The sequence below is a fragment of the Malaclemys terrapin genome, chromosome 7 (genome assembly GCF_027887155.1).
Source record: "Malaclemys terrapin pileata isolate rMalTer1 chromosome 7, rMalTer1.hap1, whole genome shotgun sequence".
NCBI classification, from domain to species: domain Eukaryota; kingdom Metazoa; phylum Chordata; order Testudines; family Emydidae; genus Malaclemys; species Malaclemys terrapin.
This window is the reverse complement of record NC_071511.1, coordinates 37,051,728-37,074,696: the sequence shown is the minus strand read 5'-3', so window position 1 is coordinate 37,074,696 and position 22,969 is coordinate 37,051,728. Positions and strand designations below refer to the sequence as shown.

General features: G+C 40.6%; 2 protein-coding genes across 2 annotated transcripts in view; one reads left to right on the top strand and one right to left on the bottom strand.

The window, feature by feature from the left end:
• Positions 1 to 7,516, top strand: part of CFAP92 (cilia and flagella associated protein 92 (putative)) — a 74,398-nt gene extending 66,882 nt beyond the window's left edge. The window contains exons 15-18 of the mRNA XM_054034160.1: positions 243 to 393; positions 2,479 to 2,681; positions 4,800 to 4,996; positions 6,685 to 7,516. Coding sequence (XP_053890135.1) covers positions 243 to 393; positions 2,479 to 2,681; positions 4,800 to 4,996; positions 6,685 to 6,784 — 651 coding nt within the window. The 3' untranslated portion in view covers positions 6,785 to 7,516. The remainder of the gene's footprint in view (positions 1 to 242; positions 394 to 2,478; positions 2,682 to 4,799; positions 4,997 to 6,684) is intronic.
• Positions 7,517 to 7,777: 261 nt separating this feature from the next.
• The window catches only part of ACAD9 (acyl-CoA dehydrogenase family member 9), a 50,847-nt gene continuing 35,655 nt past the window's right edge, over positions 7,778 to 22,969 (bottom strand). The window contains exons 12-18 of the mRNA XM_054034560.1: positions 21,845 to 21,973; positions 17,293 to 17,372; positions 15,012 to 15,138; positions 12,051 to 12,128; positions 11,396 to 11,524; positions 9,775 to 9,847; positions 7,778 to 8,093 (exon numbers count right to left, since the gene is read on the bottom strand). Of these exons, the coding sequence (XP_053890535.1) occupies positions 7,993 to 8,093; positions 9,775 to 9,847; positions 11,396 to 11,524; positions 12,051 to 12,128; positions 15,012 to 15,138; positions 17,293 to 17,372; positions 21,845 to 21,973 (717 nt within the window). The 3' untranslated portion in view covers positions 7,778 to 7,992. The remainder of the gene's footprint in view (positions 8,094 to 9,774; positions 9,848 to 11,395; positions 11,525 to 12,050; positions 12,129 to 15,011; positions 15,139 to 17,292; positions 17,373 to 21,844; positions 21,974 to 22,969) is intronic.

The window sequence follows — 22,969 nt, the reverse complement described above, 5'->3', positions numbered from 1 at the left end:
GAATTTCAGTAACTCGCCTAGAAAATACATTTTTCCTCTATGAATCAAAAATTGTAACTTGAAAGGCAACCCACAGAGAGACAATAGATTCTCCTTTGTATTTACATATGGTACTTTACAAACTATTACCCTAGTAATGTGACCTAATCCTTGTCCTTCCTGGAAAGATTTCCGAAGTACTTTTGTGACTGCTTGCTGTGGCCAGCAATATGACTGCATAAAGAGATGCAACTTTCATTTAGAAATGGCAGGAGAACCTTCTGTTTGCTAACATTTTGGAGCCAGTGCTGAGTCGTGACAGATGGAGTTGGGACCAGCGTCATATAGATTTTGATCTTTACAAGAAGCCACCTGTTTACCTCCCAGCATCAGCTCCTGCTACTCATCGGGCAGGTAACTGGTCCATTTTCAATATCTAACCACCCCATTTTTTTTCCAACTTGAGTTCTAACATATACTTATGAGGATTGTTTTCAGTTGCTCTGGTCTTGAAATTATGCCTCTATCTGTAAAAGTGCATGCATAACTAACTTCCAGTGTGGTGTAGACTGACTAATAAGTTGGAATTCTGCAGTAAAATTGTAGGGCAACTCCTGCAAAGGGCTTTGGGCATAATGAGACCAGTCCAGTTCTGCTGCCAAGGCATGAGGTGAGGGTGCTGAGATCCTGCCCAGGGTACTGCAATCACTGTGCCCATGGGCCTGTGATCTGCAGTGGCTCTTTGAATGTGGCACACAAGTAGTTTGAGGGATGGGATGAGGGAGAAACAGGCAGGGCTTGTGCATTCACAATTGTGCAGGTCCATTAGCCTTGTGCTGCAGCAGCAGTGGACTGCGTCTGTGACCGGTCCATATCCTGAGGAGGGCGGATTATTTTTGTTGCAGCTCCCCAATTGAGCACTTGGTTACTTGGCTAAGGAGCTGGCCTAGCATAGCTAGTGCATTGGTGTTAAATGCATCTGGGGATTGGGTTGTGGCTTGAACACTGGTAGCTGGTCCTGCTGGTTAGATGCCAGGGCCTGTGATTTAAGTCTAGGCATTAAAAAACCTGCCCATCTGATGATTTTGGGCAGAGCCGGCTCCAGGCACCAGCTGAGCAAGAAGGTGCTTGGGGCGGCCAAGGGGAAGGGGGCGGCACGTTGGGCTCTTTGGCGGCAATTCAGCGGAGGTTCCTGTCCCTCTTGGAGGGAAGGACCTGCTGCCGAATTGCCGCTGAAGAAGATCGCGATCGCGGCTTTTTTTTTTCGCGTCTTGGGGCGGCAAAAGCCATGGAGCCGGCCCTGATTTTGGGATACCACACCTTGCTCTGGGATACAGCTCTGAAGGGGTCTGGTAGGGAGTTAACTGCTGTTAATGCAGGTCTCCTATGTATACGGATTTCTGGATCTAACCTGTTAAAAGTGCAGTGAGACACTCCAGCAAGTGTATAGCTTGCAAACATGTAGTGAGGCATCGTTAGTCCAAGGTTTTGCTTTAGGCTAATAGGTATCAGATCGTAGCTGCTGCACCACTTTCATATTGTGGAACACTATTATTGCCTCCCATGCCCAGCAGTTCTTGGCCTTAGTTCCTGAACTTGAGGGTCTGCCTTTGGACAAAGATGATACACAGCAGAGCGGTGGGGCTCTTTCAAGGCTTATACCTCTATAAAATGGCTCCATTGAGTGGCTGACCTTTTTATTTTTAGTGAATGGTGACAATTGTTTTTGTTACTCAGGCAAAGGTCAGGCAGCCAGCCATCTCTCAGACCAAAACTAATGCCAGAGAGAGAAGCCGGAGGAGGTGCCCATAGAGATTCCGTTAAATCTTTTGACTCCAACACCAGGCTACATGACTCACTCCACACACTGCTTCCGCCACTAGCTAACTGGAAACAGAGAGGATTGGAGGCTTAAATTTGTAACTTCTTGGCCAAATTCAATACGTGGCATTATATTCTCCCCCAGGTGTATCATGAACTCCACTGACACAAATACACACTGAGCAGAAAGTTTTCTTAATGTTTGGTTTTGATAAACTGTTTTGAAACATGGAATTACACTTGGATGTTTGTTTCTGTATTTTCCACTTACACCACAGAAATAGTTAAGACTGATTAGAACTTGCAGAGGTGCCAATGAGACTGACTGTGCTTGTTAGGGTCAGTTCTAGTGCTGTTTTTGCCAGTGCACCACATGTATGATTAGCAATATGCCTGTTATTGAAGTCCTGGGCCTATAGAGTGCTTCTCATTGTGTGATCGGTTCAGAATATGAACAATAACAAGTAGGACCAAACTCATTTTCATATCTTCTGCATGAATTTGCATCCAGATCGTTGTTGGGGTGTGTGTTAGCCATTACTCTTCTGCCCGTTATGGTCTGGTACAGATGAAACCTTGTGAGCAAGGTTGTTTAGCTGTAATTGCATGCCTTTCTCTTGAATATCAGTCCAGCCTTGCTTAAACACTTGTTCACTGTCATTATTTTATTTTTTTCAGTGGACACTTGGCTACATGAAGACTCTGGTCAGCTTCAGAAAACTGTATTTGATGACACCAAGCTGAAAGTTTACAGGTGCTCCACAGCAGCCGAGCTAACCCCACGTGGCCCAAAAGCCAGTGCCCAGCTAGACAAACTACAGGGACTTCTCAAAGATGAACCAGAGAAATTCTCACTTAAGAGACCAGCCATGATCCTGCGGGTAATGTGCATTTCTCTGGGGTTCCCCTAGGAACAGCACCTATGAGTGCCATGCTGATAAACAGTCTGCAGCATTTTAAAACAATTTCCATATTTAGCAGATCAAGATATTTTGTTGACATAGATTGTAATTTAAATAGGCATTGCTAGCTTTGAGGCATATAGCCCCGCTTAGCTCAGCCTTACCCAACTCTCAGAATAATTTACCAGCCAGCAAAATGTTGTTAAACTTTAGTTACCCTGGGGGAGAAGGTGAATATGATTTTGGCCAGCTGGCTTAACAGCACCAAAATAAATTGTAATATTCTATGCTGGGCCCAAACCACTTCTATCAACTAAACACCAACTCTCCCACCATATACTCTCCTAAAAACCATTATGCAGTATGGGCTTTCTTAGCATTGTAGTGCGAGCTGACTGAAGAAACGACACAGACACGCCCAGCCCTGTAAGATTCAGGGATTTGCATTAGTTGATATGAAAAGCTAGATGGACAGCCTGCAGCAAATTAGTCTCTCGTTAGATAAATCAGACTGACACTTACTGACTGCTTAGAAATGACTGACCCAAACAATAAGTAAACTTTAAAACTCAAAGTGGAGCTTCCCTTTGGTTACAAATACTTTGGAGAGAAAAAAAACCAAAAACACAGGAACCTTCAAGATTGTTTATTACAAAGCAAAGTTAAAGCAAACATCCGCCACATCCCTTTTTGATGTCAGACTGTTTTGTTGCAAGACCTTTGTTTTGGAGGAACGCACAGCAGCATGCCCTCAGGCCCTTCTTTTCCCCCAGTTCACACCCTCAACTTCAACCCAAAGTCTAAGTTGCTGTAAAATGCTTGTCTTTCCCTTTCCAAAGAAAATGCAGTAATAATGATAAGAAGTCACTCTTTTCTGCCTGTTTTCATGTAGCCTTTTTTAATGGAAGAGCTTGAACTTAGTTTCTTTAGCTGCATATTTTCCCCTTAGAGCCTTACCTGAGCTCACATCTCTCTGCTCCCCAGCTAAGTCCCTAATTCAACTTGTAGTTTCCACCACTTTCTATTCTGGACCTTCCTCTTTTTGATTCTGTTCCCTTAGGCTGTGTCTTGGCCAGGCCAGTTGTGTATTTTTTAAAAGTTTGCATTGCAGCAGCCGCGAGGCCATTTGCTAAGTGCGTGCCCAGGACTCTTCCCTTCTAAGCACGGTCCTCGTTCTCATTGTCTTGCTGGGTAGGATTCCTGCCGCCTTGAAGTGTTTTCGCATAATCTTTTGAGGTCTGGGTGCTGCCGCTAGAATACTAGAGCTCAGGTGCTCACTGCCTCATCGTGAACCCATTATAGTCACTGACACAGAGGAGGTAACGGATACAATATGCACTCTAATATTCAGGCATTCCTTCCGTTCTCTAAAGTGTGTTAGCTTTACTGAGCTACTTTACAGATTCTCTGTGTGATTGTTAATATGGCATGCATTTTTTTCTGCCCATGCAACAAAAGGTTACGTGGGTTTAGACAGCAAAGAGTAGTGACAAAAACCTTGTAAATAAGACCATTGTGCGTTTGAATCCTGATGATGCATGAGACTTTGCTGCAGTAAAATGAAAATACAACAGACTTGTGACACCCAAATGCTCAGTAACTGCGCTTTCCGGATCTTGCAGCCAGCAAGGCCAGACTACTTCCTTCTCCTACCTTTTTTTTAAAACTCTTGAACCTGAGCAATTATAGCAGTGTTAGCCAGAAACCAGCACATAGAGATCCCTAATACACAAAGCTCTCTGTGCATAAGGAGTGCTCATCTTATCAGTATAGAATGACTAAAAAACAGCTTTTTCCCCATACACTTCAGTAGTTGCTGACAGCTTATTTCAAACTGTGTTTGGGTGCCTCAACTCTTTTATAGACTTCGAAAACGGTGTAGGAAGAAACAGATGTTTCCTTTACTTTTACTGAAGTCATCCTTAGCATGAAAACCTGCTTTTCTGGGCGCAAATGTTGGCCCCAGGATTTACTTTACTAGCACATGCTCATGTTGTTAAACATAAATGTTTGTTTATAGCATTGGTAATCAATAAGCAAAAGTAGTACTGCCTAGGCTGAAACCTGTTTCTGCTTAATTTTGTTGTACTGTCCTAGCCTATCCCAGCACTGTCCGTGTTGCAGCATATACCTGCCTGTGGCAGTTACCCAGACCTGACGAGAAAGAGGAGCACCACCCATGGATTTGTTCCAGGTCTTGAATACCAGCACAGCTTGAAGTGGAATGGGAATATAGTCCCCTGCCATGACATGGAACACAGAAAGTTTGAAAAGCTGAAAGGAGCCGACTTCAAGTAAGCCACTTAGTTCGTAGCAGCAGCTGACTTGCAGCTTAGTCAGGATGCACAGAATGGCAAGGAAGTGACGTAAGATATAGGCACTTGGGGGCACAGCACAGTAATTTTTAGAAAGGAAATGAGGAAAAATGCAAGTAGTAACTGGGGTAATTACATTCTATTTACCCAAAAGTTGGGAAGGATAGTAGGGTAATGCTCCATCTCTTGCATAGTATCAGAGGGGTAGCCGTGTTAGTCTGGATCTGTAAAAAGCAACAGAGTCCTGTGGCACCTTAAAGACTAACAGATGTATTGGAGCATAAGCTTTCGTGGGTGAATACCCACTTCGTGAGACGCGTCTGATGAAGTGGGTATTCACCCATGGAAGCTTATGCTCCAATACATCTGTTAGACTTTAAGGTGCCACAGGACTCTTTGTTGCTTTTTACATCTCTTGCATAAGCTTTTTAATGACCCAAAGTGGTCAAGATTATGTTAATTCTCATGCTAAAAACAGCATCACCAAGAAGAGCATATTGGTCTGTCACTATAGTGGAGGGCTTCATTTCAGTACTAACTCTGAAGGAAACTTGTGCTTACTCCAAACTTCCTTGAGCACAAAGTTTTTCCTTGGAATTCTTCCATTCAAATATCTATACCATGTCTAATGCTGTCATGATCATGCACTCGCTTGTGTAGGTGTGGATATGTAATGCCTGTCAGTATATAAGTATTTCGGTGTGTATGTATATACATAGCTATGTACTTGTATACCGAGAGATATTTCATATCCACACCTACACAAATGAGTGCATATATTTGTCCACCGAACAATGAGGGTGTGTTTTATGGATATGACCACTGGCAGAAACAGAAACGTATCAGTTCCATTAAACAGTGTGTGTCTTAAATTTCTCTGTTATCCAAATCAAGAGTGCTATAAGTATTCCAAGATGTAATGTTAAATATTCTTGGCTAAACACTGTTTGATTCACTTGGTGTAGCAGATAGAGAAACTTCACTGATTGCAAGGGGGTTATTTGAGATTAGAAGAGGGCACAAATTCAGCTCAGCTGGATTACATACTATAGAAAGTCAGTGACTCATTTGAATATAATTCTACATCCATGAATCTAAAACAATTGTTCAGTTACTGATGACTATTCAGCCCTTTAAGAATACTTATCCAATACATGTCAAGGAGTGCTTCACTTGTGTAACTTTGAGATGGTTCTTTTCTACAAGCAATTTATAAATCAGCACCTATGAGGCACAATGCTGCCATAACTCTGCAATGCTAGTTTTCTGCATACTACATGTGTAGAAAGCGAGGAATCAATAGTAGCTGAAAAAGTGTTTGGTACTGAGTAAGCAAAGGGAAGGAGAACATACTAACAGATGTTAAAACAGCTTTTCTAGTATTACAGGATCCTACCATGAGTACAATCATCTGACTGGAAAATGAATGGCATTTATCGAGGGACCCCAAAAAAAATCTTTGGAGGGGAAAGACTTCACTGTGTAGTGTGCTTAAGGGCTTAAAATTAGTGGTTTTAACAACTGATTTACTGTATTGTACAAGTTCCTATGGAATATAATAAGCATAGCAATATGCACATTTACAGAAAATTAAATCCTTTATTAGATATAATCCAGTATTTGTGAAGACAAATCTATAATTAGCATGTTTATTTTTTCCATTCCAGTTTACTTTGTTATGAACATTCCTTTCTTTACAAGAGGAAAAGACCGGAGAAGGGAGGGGAGGATACAACCCTTATGCTACAGCAAGATGCCACTCAATAGTCAGGTAATTAGGTAGCAACTAAAATAAAGAGGGGATGGACTGTAGGCATGCCTAAAGTAGAGATGTAAATTCTAGCTTCAGGAGAGCTACAAGCCTTAGCTGTGATTGAGCTAATCTGCTACAAATATAGTACACTATGAGGGGCTAGCTATCCTATGTATGTAGCCAGAATTTATATCTCCAACGCAAAGTGTAGACATAGGCACTGAAACCATTACACAGGCTATCAGCCTTTCAGATATTAATCCCCCCCTGGAGTGATATTAAATCAATCCTCCTTAGGGGGTCAAGGAAAAAGGAGGTGCTGACCCTTACAGAACCTTCCCCTACACAGAAATGCTGCAGAAAATTACCTCTCCCTAGATTCCCAATCAATTTCCCTTTATCCATAGGGAAAATGATAACAGGCAGAGAGGGAGCTAAATTAGAATTCTCTGAAACCCAAATGGCAAGGGTTGCCTGTTTCTTTCTCCCCTCTAAGTTTTGCGTATAAGGCCCTAAACCACCAATACAAGTCACTTATCATTTGTTTTTACAAAGGACACTATTAAGTAAGCATTCTCCTGAAACCTACATCAGTACTTTGACTGATGGGCCATCCCTATGTTCCCAGCAGGAGCATACAGCACAAGCCCATAGTTCTCACTTTGAGAGATAATTATTATACACCCATCATTTGAACAAACTTTTTGCTAATAGTGAAATGTTTGTTCATCCACTTACAGATAGAGAGAAAGTGTGTTACCTGCTTTACTTACTGATTTTTTTTTTAAAACATGCCAACTACAAGTTTGAAAAGTTCATTATTCTTAAATGTTACACAACTCTAATTTGTATGACAGTGGCTGGAAAGTGACATTTTCGTTCCTGTAATACTTGCTGGAGCCAAGGATGAGAAAATAGGCAGCAGCGATAAATATTGGGCCAGTGATGAAAGGCCTGGCTCTATTTGCTATTTTTTCCTCCCAATAAGTGCTTGGGCTACATTGAGGTTGTAAAAAGTTTTCTTTATTGGACAGCTCATGTAAATACCCATAGCTGAATGAGCATCACTTGTTTCTCTTTTAGTCTCTCTCCCACAGTGGTGGGAGAAGTAGTTTTATTTTACAAGATTACAATTACATTTAGCAGCTGGTAAAAAATATTTGTATAAAAACTAAATTTTCTTCATTTACCCACAGGTTAATGGGCTACCTGTTAAATGTGATTAGACTGTTCTCTCTAGTGGATGAGAACAGATATAGGCTCTCTTTTCCAGCACCTGCTGTGCAACTTTTTTAATACTGTCATCCAGGTTTTCAGCAGCATCTATGGTGGGGGTGGGAAGAAAAACAATAGTTAAATCCAGGACACTAGTGTACATTTATTTGCAAAAAGTCTGAAGAGTCCAAACATCTATTCTGCCAGCATAAGAGGAAGTCTAAGAAACAGCAGTTTTGACTAATATTTCAAGACTTTAGGGACAGGTTTGAGCTTTCCTAAATTGCATTTATTATGAGGTAGCAGAGCAGTCTGTTTCTAAATGTACAGTAACTCCACACTTAAAGTTGTCCTGGTTAATGTTGTTTTGTTGTTACATTGCTGATCAATTAGGGAACATGCTCATTTAAAGTTGTGTAATTCTCCCTTCTAACATTGTTTGGCAGCCACCTGCTTTGTCCACTGCTTGCAGGAAGAGCAGCCTGTTGCAGCTAGCTGGTGGGGGCTTGGAACCAGGGTGGACATCAGCTCCCCGTTCCCCTAAGTTCCCTGTGCAGCAGCTGCCCCTTCCTCTCTTAGTGCTGCCAGGAGCCTCCTGCTTGCTGTGCAGGGGTGTCCCCCTGCTTATCCCTTCTCCATATACATCAGGGTAGGGACAGGACAGGGCTCAGGATGGAGAGAACTTGCTGGCTGCAGCTGCTTTCTTAACTTCCTGGTTTTTTTTTTTTTAAGGCAATGTACTTAAGAGTGGGGTCAGTGTACTTAAAAGGAGCAATGCACATCTGTCTCCCACATACAGAGTGTGGGTCGCTGTCTCCCCTCGCTCCATTCGTGCTGCATTGTAGAATGTGAGGCTACATTAACAACAATGTGTTAACTCTTGAGGGCTCAGCCAAGTGCTAGTTCATCATTTAGCAGTAAGGCATTCCCTGGGAAATATCCCCCCCTCTGACTTCACCAAGCTTCACAATCGTTATTGCTGTGTACCGTATTAAATGGTTTAAAACTTGCACTGCGTGTGTATATAAAATATAGTTTTTTGGCTGGTGAAAAAATTTCCCTGAAATCTAACCCTCCCCCCCCAATTTACATTAATTCTTATGGGGAAATTGGATTCGCTTAACGTTGCATTTTTCAGGACCATAACTACAACATTAAGCCAGGAGTTACTGTATCTGCTGTACCACTTAAGTAACCACTATTCTATATTATTAACTGGTTCAATAGCAGCATCTGTGGCCTTCTTCCTTCCTAACAATGCTATGCATGTTACAGAAATCAGCTGATCCCAAGAGAGGAAGTTGGGCCAGGCCTTGAAGAAGGCACTCAGTTTTCTCCTAAGAATTCTGTGTATGGGGGTATTGGATATTTGTATTACCAATGAAAGGGGAAGTTAGACAACTTCTGTATAAATATTGTTGTCCCTCTGCCAAATGGTAGGTGTCTGGGTACATTAGGGCAATTTGTTTTATGTAGCAGTCTTAAACGGAATTGCCTGTATGCAGTTTGACGACTTTTGGGCTTTCTGAATCCTCAGCCCCTGTTCCTATGGAGCAATGCCTCCCACCTAAAAAAACCCTACATCACAAAACCAAAGCAGTATTTCTTGTAATAGTACTGGCATGTTAAGAACCTCTGAAACTGTAACAGTGTCATCTGGTGACACCCACCCTAAGCTCAAGTGAAGCCGCTTATGTGCATTCAACACCCTTATAACCCATGTTAGGTCCTTGCATATAGGTTGTTCTAGTCACATTAAATTTATCCTTCCCACTACTAGAGAACTTACATTTTTCTAACTCCGTCATGGCATAATTATTTTTAAAATATGCCTCTGTGCAGAAAATATTTGTAAGCAGCACCTGAGAAAAACAAAATCCAACGAAAGAAAGGTATTAAGCAAACCATACAAACAAGTTTTCTCCAAGAAAATAATATCCTACCAATTCATGCTAAATGTATTTAAAAGCTAATGAGTTTGAGATCAGATCTGTGTGAGGGTAATTCTTTTCCTCTCATGGTATAGAGCAGGGATCTCAAACTTAAATCACGTTGAGGGCCACATGAGGACTAGTACATTGGCTCAAGGGCCACATCACTGAAACCTTTTCATATAAAGATACAAAAGCCCCCGCCTCCGCTCCCTGCTCCTTCTTGGAAAGCGCTAAGCACAGCCCAACAGCTGTTTGGCGGCAGGAAGCACCTGGAGATAGGCAGAAGAGCGGGGACACCGTGTGCTGGGCAGGAGGAGAGCTTGGTGGCCGCAAGAAATAACTCCGGTGGGGAGAAGGGGGAGGGCGCACAGGGAGATTGGCAGGCCACAGCATGCGGCCCACGTGTTTGAGACCCCGGGTATGGAGCCTGGTTTTCTACTGATTCAAGTGGGAAGAATGCTAATGGGTTGCCATTTTTTCCACAGCTACTACTTCCAGTAAATGGAATGACCCTATCACCTAACAGTGACTAGAAGATGGGCACGCAGTTACAAATCCAGATGTGACTTACAAAAAAAATTTCACATACCAAGTTCATTAAAGACTGAAGTTTTAAATTATTTTAGATCTCCCATCCCTTAAGTCTGGGGACAAAAACCCTGACAGGAACATCAGAAAATTGTGTTTAATACCACACTCTAACTTGAAAACTTTTAAAGAGAACACTTAAATACTTGGATTACTGTGTCAGTTTTAATAATTCATAAAATATCATTTGTGTACAAAGATCACAAACTGGAAGTTGTGGAAGCTGGTTAACTTACTCCATACTCCCTATTTCTTTAATTCTCCTTTCTGAGAAGTATTTAAGATTATTTAACGTAAAATCCATCAGAAAATTAGAAACCTCTTGCTGTATTGTCCGTTTTATTTGTGAACAACTGTGTTCTATATTCTGTGATGAACCTGTTTTTATAAATCTCATTTTCATTTAACTGTTATAGCAGTACAACAAAAAGTCTCTTGTGGCCTTCCAAAACTTGAGATGCTAATGTGTATTGTCTCAATTTATAAAAAACTGGCAGCCCAACAGCATTCTGAAGGATAGGGGTACATTTCTGTTGAAGTGAAAGTGGATTTTCCCTGGTTTATCTGAAGGCCCACACTCAAAGAATATATGCAGGATGGGATTAGCTCCTTGAAGTCTATCCTGTTACACAGAGCATGCAGAACCATTGCTTCAGTGGAGGAGAGAAAGGATCTAACATTCCAATCTGCAGCAGCTATGAATACAGATACAAAAGGTGTCTGCTCTCTGGACGGTTCTAGAACTTACTGAGTTAAGGTACAGGGTTCCAGGAGCAGGGTCTGCAGTTCTCCATAGAAAACTCTGGTTTCAACAGACTCTTTAGATGGGATATTGAAAGGGTGTGACCACACCCATTAGTCAGTCCTAGAAAATATAAGTGCACTCACTTCATGATCATGATTGCGTAGACCAATACTGATGGATCGACTAGCCCTGGATATAGCTGCTGTCATTGCATACATATTAATGGAGATATCTGCCACTCTCTTCAGAACCAGCTGCTCATCCACTATAGTCTAGAGAAGATTAAAAAAAATAAATGTAGCAGCTTCCATTACATCATTTAAAACCACAATTACCCAGCAGTGTCCACCCAAACACAATGGAGTACATTTCAAAAAAGAATGTATGCTTGTGTCACCGGTTTACTTGCTTTAGAACAGCCAGTCAAGCCACTGTAACAAACTTTTACACTGCAATTTTCTTTGCTTTTCCACATGTATTATCCCCTTCCTCCTTACAGTAAATGGTCCTTAAGTATCATGCATGACATGGACTTTTACACTATTCTAAGGGCAGCAGGGACTCCACCAATTCCTCCCACCTGTTGCAGCTACGACAGCACTTTCAGCAGAGGCTGTCTACCATCACCAAGGGTGAATGTAGAATCCCCACAGATTTTTATTTCATGTATTAGATGGAACTGTATCATAAAGGAGGAATACTAGCTCATCGTGAAGCAAACCACTGTCCGTATTTTGTCAGCTTTGAATTCTGATGTAGTCTATTCAACTTGAAAATCCTATTAAAAAACATGATTACTTTGCCAAACCTCCTTAGCAAGCCTTCCACTGTAGTTCCAAAATAATAGATGTTTTCTTCAAGTTTCTTGCCGCTTTCCTATAAGTGAAAACAAAGGGGATCTACTGTTTAGTTAATTATTTTAAATACATGTTTTGAGTGCTCTGTAAGAAACTAGATTAACGACTTGCACCACTGAAGATTTAGCCAAACAAACAGTGTACACAGTGTAAACGTTGGAAGGGCAAGCTGCTCCTTCACTGCCCAGTCAGGAATCCAAACCCCTGACCTGGATGGGATTTACTGAGCGTGGGGAAGCTCAACCCCACCAGTCTGTAGCCTCTGCTCAGACTGCTGCAAGAAGACAGTGATTTAAATATTCCTAACGTTGTAGCACAACTTCTCATTCTCTTGATTTCAGAATGGCACTGGCTATGTTAAAAATAAATGTTTAATTTAAAAAGGCTGAATTTTAGTGAAGTGTTGAGTCTGAGGCTCATTACCATCCTGTTAAAGCATTGCAATGCTGTTGTGCATGTAAGAGCAGAAAGAGTGCACAATAAGCAATGAACAGGCAGTTGTATAGAAAAAAAAGTGCATAATTCCAGCCTAAACCACCTGCTTCCACTAAAGTCAACAAATGCAGTATCAGGTCTGAAGATAGCAAATGCCAATTTTCATCACTGCCTTTCAAAATGGCAAGTTGGGTTTTTTTTTTTTTTTTTTTTAAACTCAATGAGCATTTTGGATAAAGGAAGACTTTGCTAGACACACCACCTTTGCCACCTCAGTTATGATGTTAAAGACCAAAAGGAACATGTCTGGAATTCCAGACTTTTTCCAGCAGAACCAGGGAAGAGCAATCTTGGCATTTTAATAATATTTCTTCAGTAAAAACAAGCAGAAGTAACCCTTCAAAAAACACCTGGCAGGCTGCCTTCATATATCGCGGGGGGGGGGGGGGGGGGGGGGGGATTACCAATCCAATTAAGAATATTACTTTGCAGGACACTTGAAAAAAAGAAACATTACAGTTAATGAGGAAGTACGTTACCCATAAGAGATCTGGGTAATTTTGGTCTTTTTTAAGAATCTTGCTTTGAAGTGATCTTTTACTTTTGATTTGTGAAGTGACACAAATCTGGGGAACTGGGGTTATTTAGTCTGCAGAAGAGAAGAGTGAGGGGGGATTTGATAGCAGCCTGAAGAGGGGTTCCAAAGAGGATGGAGCTAGGCTGTTCTCAGTGATACCAGATGACAGAACACAAAGCAATGGTCTCAAGTTTCAGTGGGGGGAGGTCTAGGTTGGATATTAGAAAACACAATTTCACTAGGAGGGTGGTGAAGCACTGGAATGGGTTACCTAGGGAGGTGGTGGAACCTCCATCTTTAGAGGTTTTTAAGGCCTGGCTTGACAAAGCCTTGGCTAGGGTCATTTAGTTGGTGTTGGTCCTGCTTTGAGCAGGGGATTGGACTAGATGACCTCCTGAGGTCTCTTCCAACCCTAATCGTCTATGATTCTATGATTCCCAACTAGCTAGGGGGAAAAAAACCTGCCACTTTCCAAAAGGAGAAGAGGCACTGTAGTTAGGAAGCATCTGATTTCTCTTTCCCTGAGAGAAATAGTAGTTGGATGCAGCTTCCCTCAGCCAAGCAATACCAAGCTTTTCCTTTGTTAGCAAATGCTAGTTTGTTTTTAAGAGCCCATTCTGCAGGCATTAATTTCACTTCCTCTTCCATGGAGGCATGTACAGCACAGTGGCTGTACATTAAAACTTCCCAATTTTACCTGAGAACATCTCAGCATTTACAGTTTGCTATATTTCCCAACACTCAGGAATAAGAAATGCTGCATATACTGAGGTAATGTCATTTAGTTATCTACAGGAAAATTGTTAGGTCTAAGGCTACCTTAATCCTGAGAATCATGATTTTCTGGTGCTACATCAAAACTGATCAATTTTCTCAACTCCTGGCACCAAGCAGGAGGAAAATACTAAACACAGCATATTTAGCTTGTAGCAACTCTCAAGTGTAACTTTTAGCACTATTTTATGGTTTTCACAGTGCAGAGAACAAAAAAGCATGGCTTGAACTTCTTGTAGAAAAGATTCATAACTGATACACCTCCCAGAATGAAGCCAGCAGCAGAGTTTGCTGTAGAAAAATTAATCCATTTTTTTTTAAAGTGACATCCAGTCACTCTTTTGGCACCACAGAGCACAAAGTATCTATCCTGGGGATAACGTCACATTGCTAAGTCCCCCGTGTGAGTGGAATAATGTTAGCAAGTTCTCTGTGTCTGAGTGCCACTAACAACTGAGAATTATCTACAGCACCAAAGTATCACAAGCACAGTAAAATCACTTCACTATTTTCCTATGATTTTTGCCTCTTAAGTATAGATGGGGAAAATTATATTTTACCTTTCTACAGCTACCAAGTCACATGTACTCCACTGCACTAGGTCAGCCATTTGTAAGCCAATGCTTATTATCATGCATGCAACACAAACCTCTGTCTAGGACCAATCTATTATTAAATAAAAGGAGAGAAATTAGAGAAAGGAAAAAAGAAAAAAGGGGTTCCACTAAGGCCAGGAAAACGAGCAACACTTTGGAAGAAAAGGGAGCCAGAGGAGGAAGTGCAAAGAGTTTCTACTGTGACAAACTTGTGCTACTCTCCACCAATTTCTTCCCTTCCTTTGAAAGGGTCATTGTCATTTTTCTATAAACTCCCAATTTTATACTATATAAAATAAAGCCCACACTTAAATTTCGGCAGGATCAGGGCCTAAGGCTGTGACAACGAACTGAGGGAACCCAAGTTAGTGTGGGGGTAAGCCAGAATCCAGATTTCATATAAGGGCACTGCTTCCTGCACCTCCCCTTGAGTTAAGATAAAGGAAAACTGTCAAGTAGTTGACACTGGCTTTTCTAGTCCATCAATAGGTTTGTTCGATAATTAACATTCAGTACTTACCTCAAGGCTGGGATGTGCCACTCCATCTTTGCCAACTAGTCCTAAATCCACTTTTCTGCCCATGCTGTCACGGAATTTGTTCACAAATATCTCCAATGCCACGTTGACATTTCCTTTCTTCATTTCCCTGAAACATTAAAGGACAGTGTACGCTGAAGACTGTACCTCTTCCCTCTCGCCCCCCCCCCCCCCCCCCCCGATTCCCCCATCCCATACACAGGAAATGTCCTAGGAATCAGCAATACAAAGTACAAAGAAGAAACAAATGTATAAATACATATATACTAGAGCGCATCACATGCTGAACAAACTAAAGTCTGGCATGGACTTTGCCTGTCACCCAAAGCCTTTAATGGGCTCATATTAACCCCATCTCTTGCAAACTAAACAAATTTCTGGTTCTTTCCCTTAATCTTAACACCCAAGCCCTTCTTCATTACTCCTCTGAATGTGAACTTTCTGTCATGCCCTCATCTTTGTACATCTCTACCTTCCTATAACGTGACCCGATATAACACGAATTCTGATATAACGGGGTAAAGCAGTGCTCCGGGGGAGAGGGGGAGGAGTGAGCTGCACACTCCAGTGGATCAAAGCAAGTTCAACATAATGCGATTTCACCTATAACGCGGTAAGATTTTTTGGCTCCCGAGGACAGCGTTCTATCGAGATAGAGGTGTATATTTGATGCTGTTGTGGTTTATCCTTGAGTTATAGCCAAACACGAACTGTGTCATTTAGGGAAAACCCAGCAAACCGAAGACCCCCGAAGATGCTTGCAACAGAATATGGGGATGCTGGATACAATTTTCAGAAGCACCCAAATGACTAAGGTCCCATGAGCGGGGTAAAAGTAGAAGGCAGAAACAGGAGCACAAATGCTCCCTCTATCTCAGAGGAAGCAGCTGTAATTCGAATTTCTCTATCCTGCGCTGCTTCTTGCCTCCCTTCCCCCATCTACCACCAAGAGAAAGGTGGGAGAGCAGATTTTCTCCGATTGTAGGATCTCTGGAGCAGACAGTGGGCACGTCTATCCTAGGTCTTTTTGGTTTTGGTACCAAATGCAGTTTTTACATTAGTTCAACAACATGCACCAGTGCAGCTTATTCGGCTACTTAAGCTGAAAAACTGCACCAGTGCAAGGCACATTTTACACTAGTATGGGGTCTCTATCCTGGGATTTTGCACTGGAGCAGTTAGTGGTGTAGTTACGCTGGTGCAAAAACGCCCACTGGAGTCATGCCCAGCATTGTTCTATGTTTGGGAAGCCCCAAACGTATTGTTGGCGCTACTGCATCACAACAGACAAATAGTGAAATAAAGGTAATGAGGAGCAAGATGGTGGAGGTGGTTTGTGGGTTACAGGACAGAGGGAGGTCTCAAACTATTGTAATAGCCATAGAAAGTACTGGAAGGTTACCAAAACTTTTGTGGTTTACCTCCTTATTAAGTCTTTACCTTACTGTGTAGTCTGGCCAGCAGTGGTATTAGAGTGTTCAAAATATACAGCATGTTGTGAAGCATAATGCAGCTATCTTATCAAAGATGCCAGGACTAAATTAGACAAGGCTAGTATATTCTTTAAGTAGGCTAGAGCCTTTTCCCTATAAAAATCTAGAAACCCAGGCTCTGTTATCACGGAGTTGAGGATCCCACAGCTGTCCTAGAACAAGTCTACCCAGCATGGCTAAGTATGTAAGAATAACCATTAATGAATTTCTGGACAAAAAAGTTACATTACTAGCTGGATGATTAAAGATACTACAAAACAGATTTACTTTAGTCCAGTGGTCTCTAAAGTGGGGTGTGCAAGAGGATCCTTCAGGGTGCAGGAGGAACACTACTTCCTCCCCCCCCCCCCCCCCACCTCCCAGCAGTTCGGCCGGGAGACTGAGTAGCGTTTTTCTGCTTTGACAGTTCGGCCAGGAGCAGGGGGTGCGTGCTCAAAAATTTTTTACTGATGGGGTACGCGATCAAAAACGTTTGGAGACCACTGCTCTAGTCCACCCATGAAGACTAGTAAAACATGTAGAGATTTAAGTCAGTGTTTTAAGTTCTAAAATAAAATGGAGTGGCCTAAAATTCAGAAACATACAAAAAAGTTGTCTAAACAAGCATCAAGAGTTTAAATGACTTTTTTTGTCTAGGTCTTAAAATACTCTAATTTTTGCTTGCAATCTCTCTGCTCTAATCTACTGTTAAATGGATAATGTACTGAGTATCAATTTTGGTTAACTTATTTGAGATAAGTGAATGTTACTAGCAAGTAGTAAGAACATACTTAATTTTTCCAGTTAAGATTTTGCCTGCATACTGCATACCCGTCAAAGCAATATACATTCGCAGAATTTCATTTGTTCCCTGTTAAGAGACAAGATACACACTTAGTCAATACCAGGTGCCCATTACGTCCAGTATTTCATAAACCTAGTTATACCATGTGCATATTTTCTTACATAATAGTTTTTAAATAAAGAGTTCTTAATGTTTAAATGTATGGTGTGAGAGGTTTTTTCTACATTACTTTTAAGAATTCAAATTCATTTTAGAATGAACCCCTCTTTAGTGGTCTATCCAAGACAAAGAACTGCCTCACTATTGCTGGCAGACAAAATACTGCAAAAGAATCAATAAAGAATGAATTAAAACATGGGAATTAGAGTTATAATTTTGAACACAAGTTCTTTAGCTAACATACCTACTTATTCACATATCTTTTTCATTTTTTAAGTTACACATTTCATGCAGTTCTAGTTTAACAAGCAATCCACAATATTTACCTTACTGCCCCAGATTAGATGGATACTTTTCCGCTTTCAGGATTATTTTACTTTATCTTTTAAATGACATTAATGAATGTTGGAGCCTCTTTTTCCTTGAAGCTTTTAGCTATTTTTAGTCTAGATGAGATTCAAAACCAATTGTTCAACACATCCAAAGTATGTCTGGTGCTCAGTGACTGCTTTGGTCCTCCTCCTTACTTAGAGAAGTAAACACTGCAGATTTCACTTCTCTAAATAAAAGGAAAGGCCAACAATACCACTAAACATCAGGCATATTTGGTCTACAATATAAAAGCTAGAGCACTCCAAAAAAATCAACAGCACTTTGCTCCCACAGATTTATTTTTATTTGAATACTCTAAAAGTCCATTTTAATTTAAATCCACTTTCCTTTTCCCCAGTTGCATTTTTAGAAACTAATTTCAAACCGAAATCAACATATCCTGCACTAAATGTATTTGCACATCACATTCAAATTGGAAAAATTGTTTTTTCTTCTAGCCAGGCCTCAAAGCTTGAAGCTGCTAATGCTGATTTGGAGAGCTGTCTGTTATCGCTGCCACAACACATTAGGATTTTTCCTTGAAAGAAGATGCAAGGGAATAATAATGCTGAAATAAACATAAGCATTCTGTCCTTGCCTGCAGTAGAAACATACTTCCTTGTCTGATAGTGCTTGCTCTAGCCCCCACAATGAGATACATCGGAAAAAGTTTACATTCTTTTCGTCAGAGAAAAACACAAGTATCTTTAAAACTTGTCAGGCAGCTACTTTTATGCAAAGTAATCACAGCTTCAAATTAGGAAAAGAATAATTTAGGAGGAAAAATTCAGAGTTAAAGCCTGAGTAAAGCATTATGAACATCTTTAGGAATAAATTTTTTTGGCAGCATAAAATAAGGCTATTTACTGTTCATGATAAAGTCTCATCACACTTTACTCAACCTTCACCATACATAATCTACTCTTGGCTAATAGGAAAATGGGTATTGGGTAATTCATTCAAACTAATGACCTATTATCTTACACACAGAAATTTACTTATATATAGTTGTTGTTCTTTAAGGCCTATTTAGCTACAATACCCATTTTCCCACAAACTAAGACTGAATTTTTTTTTGTCCTTTGGAATTTTTGACAGAGGAAAGTCAATATGGTAGAGAATTGTGTTTCATCCAACTGGCAGAAAGCAGAGACGTTCACTTTCTGATTAGAAGCCACTGGATCCCTGTTACAGCTATCATAGTATTCTTATTCTGTGTATTTCTGGCAGCCATTTGCCAAGATTTTAAGATTGTGTATTAAGTGTCAGCAAAATCCTAGTAAACTGAAGCCTTCTCTCTGTGCATAGTACCCTGCCTCTGCAAAATCCCCAAGTCTGCCACTGAAACTGTTCTTCCCGTCTTTATGGACCTTTTAAAATGTGAATGAAACCAGGAGGACAGAGTCCATTTTATTATGCTGAGTGCTGATTAAGTCAATAGGATTTTATGTAATACCGATGATGCTTATGCACTACGAAAGAAAGAAGGAAAAGTTATTGTTGCTAGAGTTCTTTGCCTACACTTGTTATTTAGGAAAAGAGGTGAACCATTTATTCCCGTTTAATCATTAAGACTTTTGTAAATTTTGCTTCAAAAAGACAGCCATATTTCCTATAAGTTGTGCACACATAAAACCCCCCTAAATGCCAAGAATTTAAATAGGTTTTGACCACAGCTTATATCTAAAGCAGACAAATTAGTGTTATATTAACACTTTTGAAAGCAGAAGGGGAGGAGGGTTGGGGAGTGAAAGAAAGCACTAGCAGGTGTGCTTTTACCTCATATGCAAAGTTTATGCCCAATAAGAAGCTTTAAATTGCTTAACTACAATCCCTTCAGAAGTGTGAAGGTAACAGAAATGCTGACAAACTACTGCAGTATTAGCAGGTGTCACTCTAACAATGAAATCTTCTTTTGCCAGCTGTTCATTTTAAAATAAACTAGCCGAAACAATTAAATACACAGACTGCGTACATGGGAAGTTAATTGATTTTGTTATATACTTGGTGTTAAATACCATTCTTCAGAGCAAACAATTTACAGCATTTTAAAGAGGTGATTCAAACAACATTTACTGTATTTCAGAGGCAAACTACAGTAGCTGGTATCAAAGAATGAGTTACTGAAAGCCTTCTAATGAAGATGGAAGGTTTTAAGATCCTACCGACGCTTGACTGGAGAATCTGGATGGAATAACCAGTTAGAAATATATTTCAAAGTTTATTCAAATCTTGTTTGGGGTCACCTAAGCTGATTAGCAAAACCTGTTTAAACCAAATCTAAGCACATTCCTTTAACTCCACATCCTAAGAATGACAGTATGTAAAATGGCAATGCCACAGGGCTGCCAAGCATCAACTCAGTCTGTAGTTGCTGCTTTTACCACCAAGAGCCACTGTGGTGCCTATTTTTCAGGCAACCTGTTTGTTTTTCCAACTGCTGCCTCCAGCACTGGAGTCAAGTGAGAAAGGAACAGCTGGGAGGAGTAGGTGGCAGCAAGGGCAGAACATGAGGGGACTCAATAGTGGCCCAGGCTCCCATAGCCAGACAACATCAGCCCAACTCCCTCAACTATCATCCAAAATATTCTTCCCCAGACAGCATCCACAGAGTAACCCGACACCTGAACCCCCGATCTATCCTATCACCCACTAATCAGTTGTGGAGCTCACTGATTTAGTTAATGCAGCAAAATAAAAATCAGACATAGGTGGGGTAGAGCTAGGTGAATGCCAGTGGCCTGCCAATTATAGGACATTTTCATTTGTGGCACAGAACTTTTGACATCCTGTTAAAATTAAAAGTGAGAATTGCTCTCTATTTGTAATGGTTCTTCGGGGGTGGGGGGAAAATCTATACTGAAAACCTGAGTCAAACACAAACTAGAGGAATGATTACTGATGACCCAGCTATGAAACAAGGAAGAATGTATTTTGCAATCAACAAGATTTGTTTTTAAAAAATCATCAGTACTCTGGGACTGTCATAGGCTTGGTGGTCTCCGATGAATCTTACTCAGTTTTTTTTTTTTTTTTTTTTTTTTTTTAAGCAGCACGTGAAGAAGAATCTTTACAAGATAAGCTAAGTTTACCGATGCTTATGCTTCAACAAAGCAAGCTACATCACAAAATATCTTTGAACAAACTTCTATTTGAGTCAAACAATTCCATTAGAGAAAGCAATTCCAAATTAGAAACTAACGTTCATGCATTCTGAAACACCTGAATATTTTGTCTAGAGTTCTTATCACCAAACCTGACCCATCTGTTAGCATTGATTTATCACAAAGAATAAGAATGGAGGGAAGTTAGTAGCAAGAGAATTTTCACACTAAGACGACTTCACCCCAATTAACCTTTTATTTAAACAACTAACATGCAGTGAAGCATATTTACTTGGTGTAAGCTGGTTACAAGTTTTAGCTAAAAAGCATAAGTAACAAATGGATTTTTTTTATTCTAAGTCACAATCCTTTGGATATAAAAATGCTGAATTGGGACTGTGGTTTTTTTCCTTTCACTATGTTTTCTCCTGATACCATATTTAGTATAGCTACTAATATTTTGGTCAAAATGGTCAGTTACTAAATATTTAAAGAGGAGGCAATTATGTCAGTCAGAATCCCTTCTCCGCCCCCCCCCCCCCCCCCCCCAAAACCAAACCCCACACATGCCACTCACTCTTTAGGGACAGACAGAGGCCAGTTCCACTGGGCATTCGAACTGTGCGCCCAAAAAGGAGCAATCTATTCTCTAGACCCTGCATGTCCTACAGTCTTTAAAGAAGGAATACTCTTCTCCATGGCACACCAGATAATTCCAACATTATTCCAACTGATCAGCAGAAAATTTGCAACTTCAAATGAAGGCCATTAACATGATTCATTGTCCATTCTGAAAGAATGCTATATAGAACTTGTTTCATTTAGTTTCAAATTTATGCCAAGAATACTTGGAAGGTGAAGTAGTTCTGAATTACAGAAAGACACAAGTGTATTCATACTTGCCTCAAAAATCAAAAGGATCCTGCTGTCCCGGAGATAACGTTCATAAGGGTATTCTTTCATATAGCCAAGGCCTCCAAGAACTTGTAAAGCTTCACTTACACAAATCCAAGCACCTTCAGAACTAAATACCTGCCAAAAGCACAGTAACTTTTATTACTAGATTATTAAAGTAGATGCCAACTTTAAATAGAAACTAGATTGCTTTATTCTTCTATCTTAAGGCAAAAAGAGGGAGAAGACTAAGAATGAATTGGGATAAATTGTTTATATAAACAACTTTCAAAATATGGATCTTGCAGTTGCTTTCATCCTAGACAATTTAAAGTTGTCTGCGATTGCACTGGTTATGGTACATGGGAAGTGCACTGGTCCATAAAAATTAATGTTCTAACTGAACAGCCACTCCAAACTCCATATCACAAAAGCAACATGGTAATTCTATTAGGATGGTTGAACACAAGCCAACAGAATTACTTTCAGCCTGCTTTAAAGATTAATCCATGCTAGAGGATTGATGCTGCCTTAAGAAAATAGCTACTTTTATCAAGACTGTAGAAAGAAACAACATACTTAACATTTCCATAGCACCTTCCATCCAAAAATCTCTCAGTAGTCTACTGCCCAAAATCTCAAATTTAGTCTTTCATCCTTTTTAAAAGAGGACTGACTTTGTGGCACCCTGGCTCCTCCTTTCCCCTAGGTCACATGGAAACTCAACTGTGAACTCCCTGGGGATTCAGATCCCATGAACTGGGAGAGAATGGAGCAGGCCACTCAACAGTTTAAATCTTCCCAAATTCAGATGGCCAGGAAGCAAGTTACTTTGGACTGAGCATGTAGTAACATAGGTTCACCTTCTAGGTAGTGGAAAACCTTCAGTTCTCAAGAACGCTTTGCCAGTCAGCAACATTCTGAAAACTAATTTATGAAATGCTGGAGAGATATCAATAGCAAAGCCCTGAATTGTATCCTTTTACATATTGGCAGCCAGTACAGAGGGCAGGCCTGACTCCCTCCCTCACCCCTAGCCTAAGGAGCAAGGGAGCAGCTGCATTCTGCAAGTTTTCCAGCTTCTGAGTCAATTTCAAGGAAAGCCAGGACAGTGGGTCTTTACCAGTTATATTT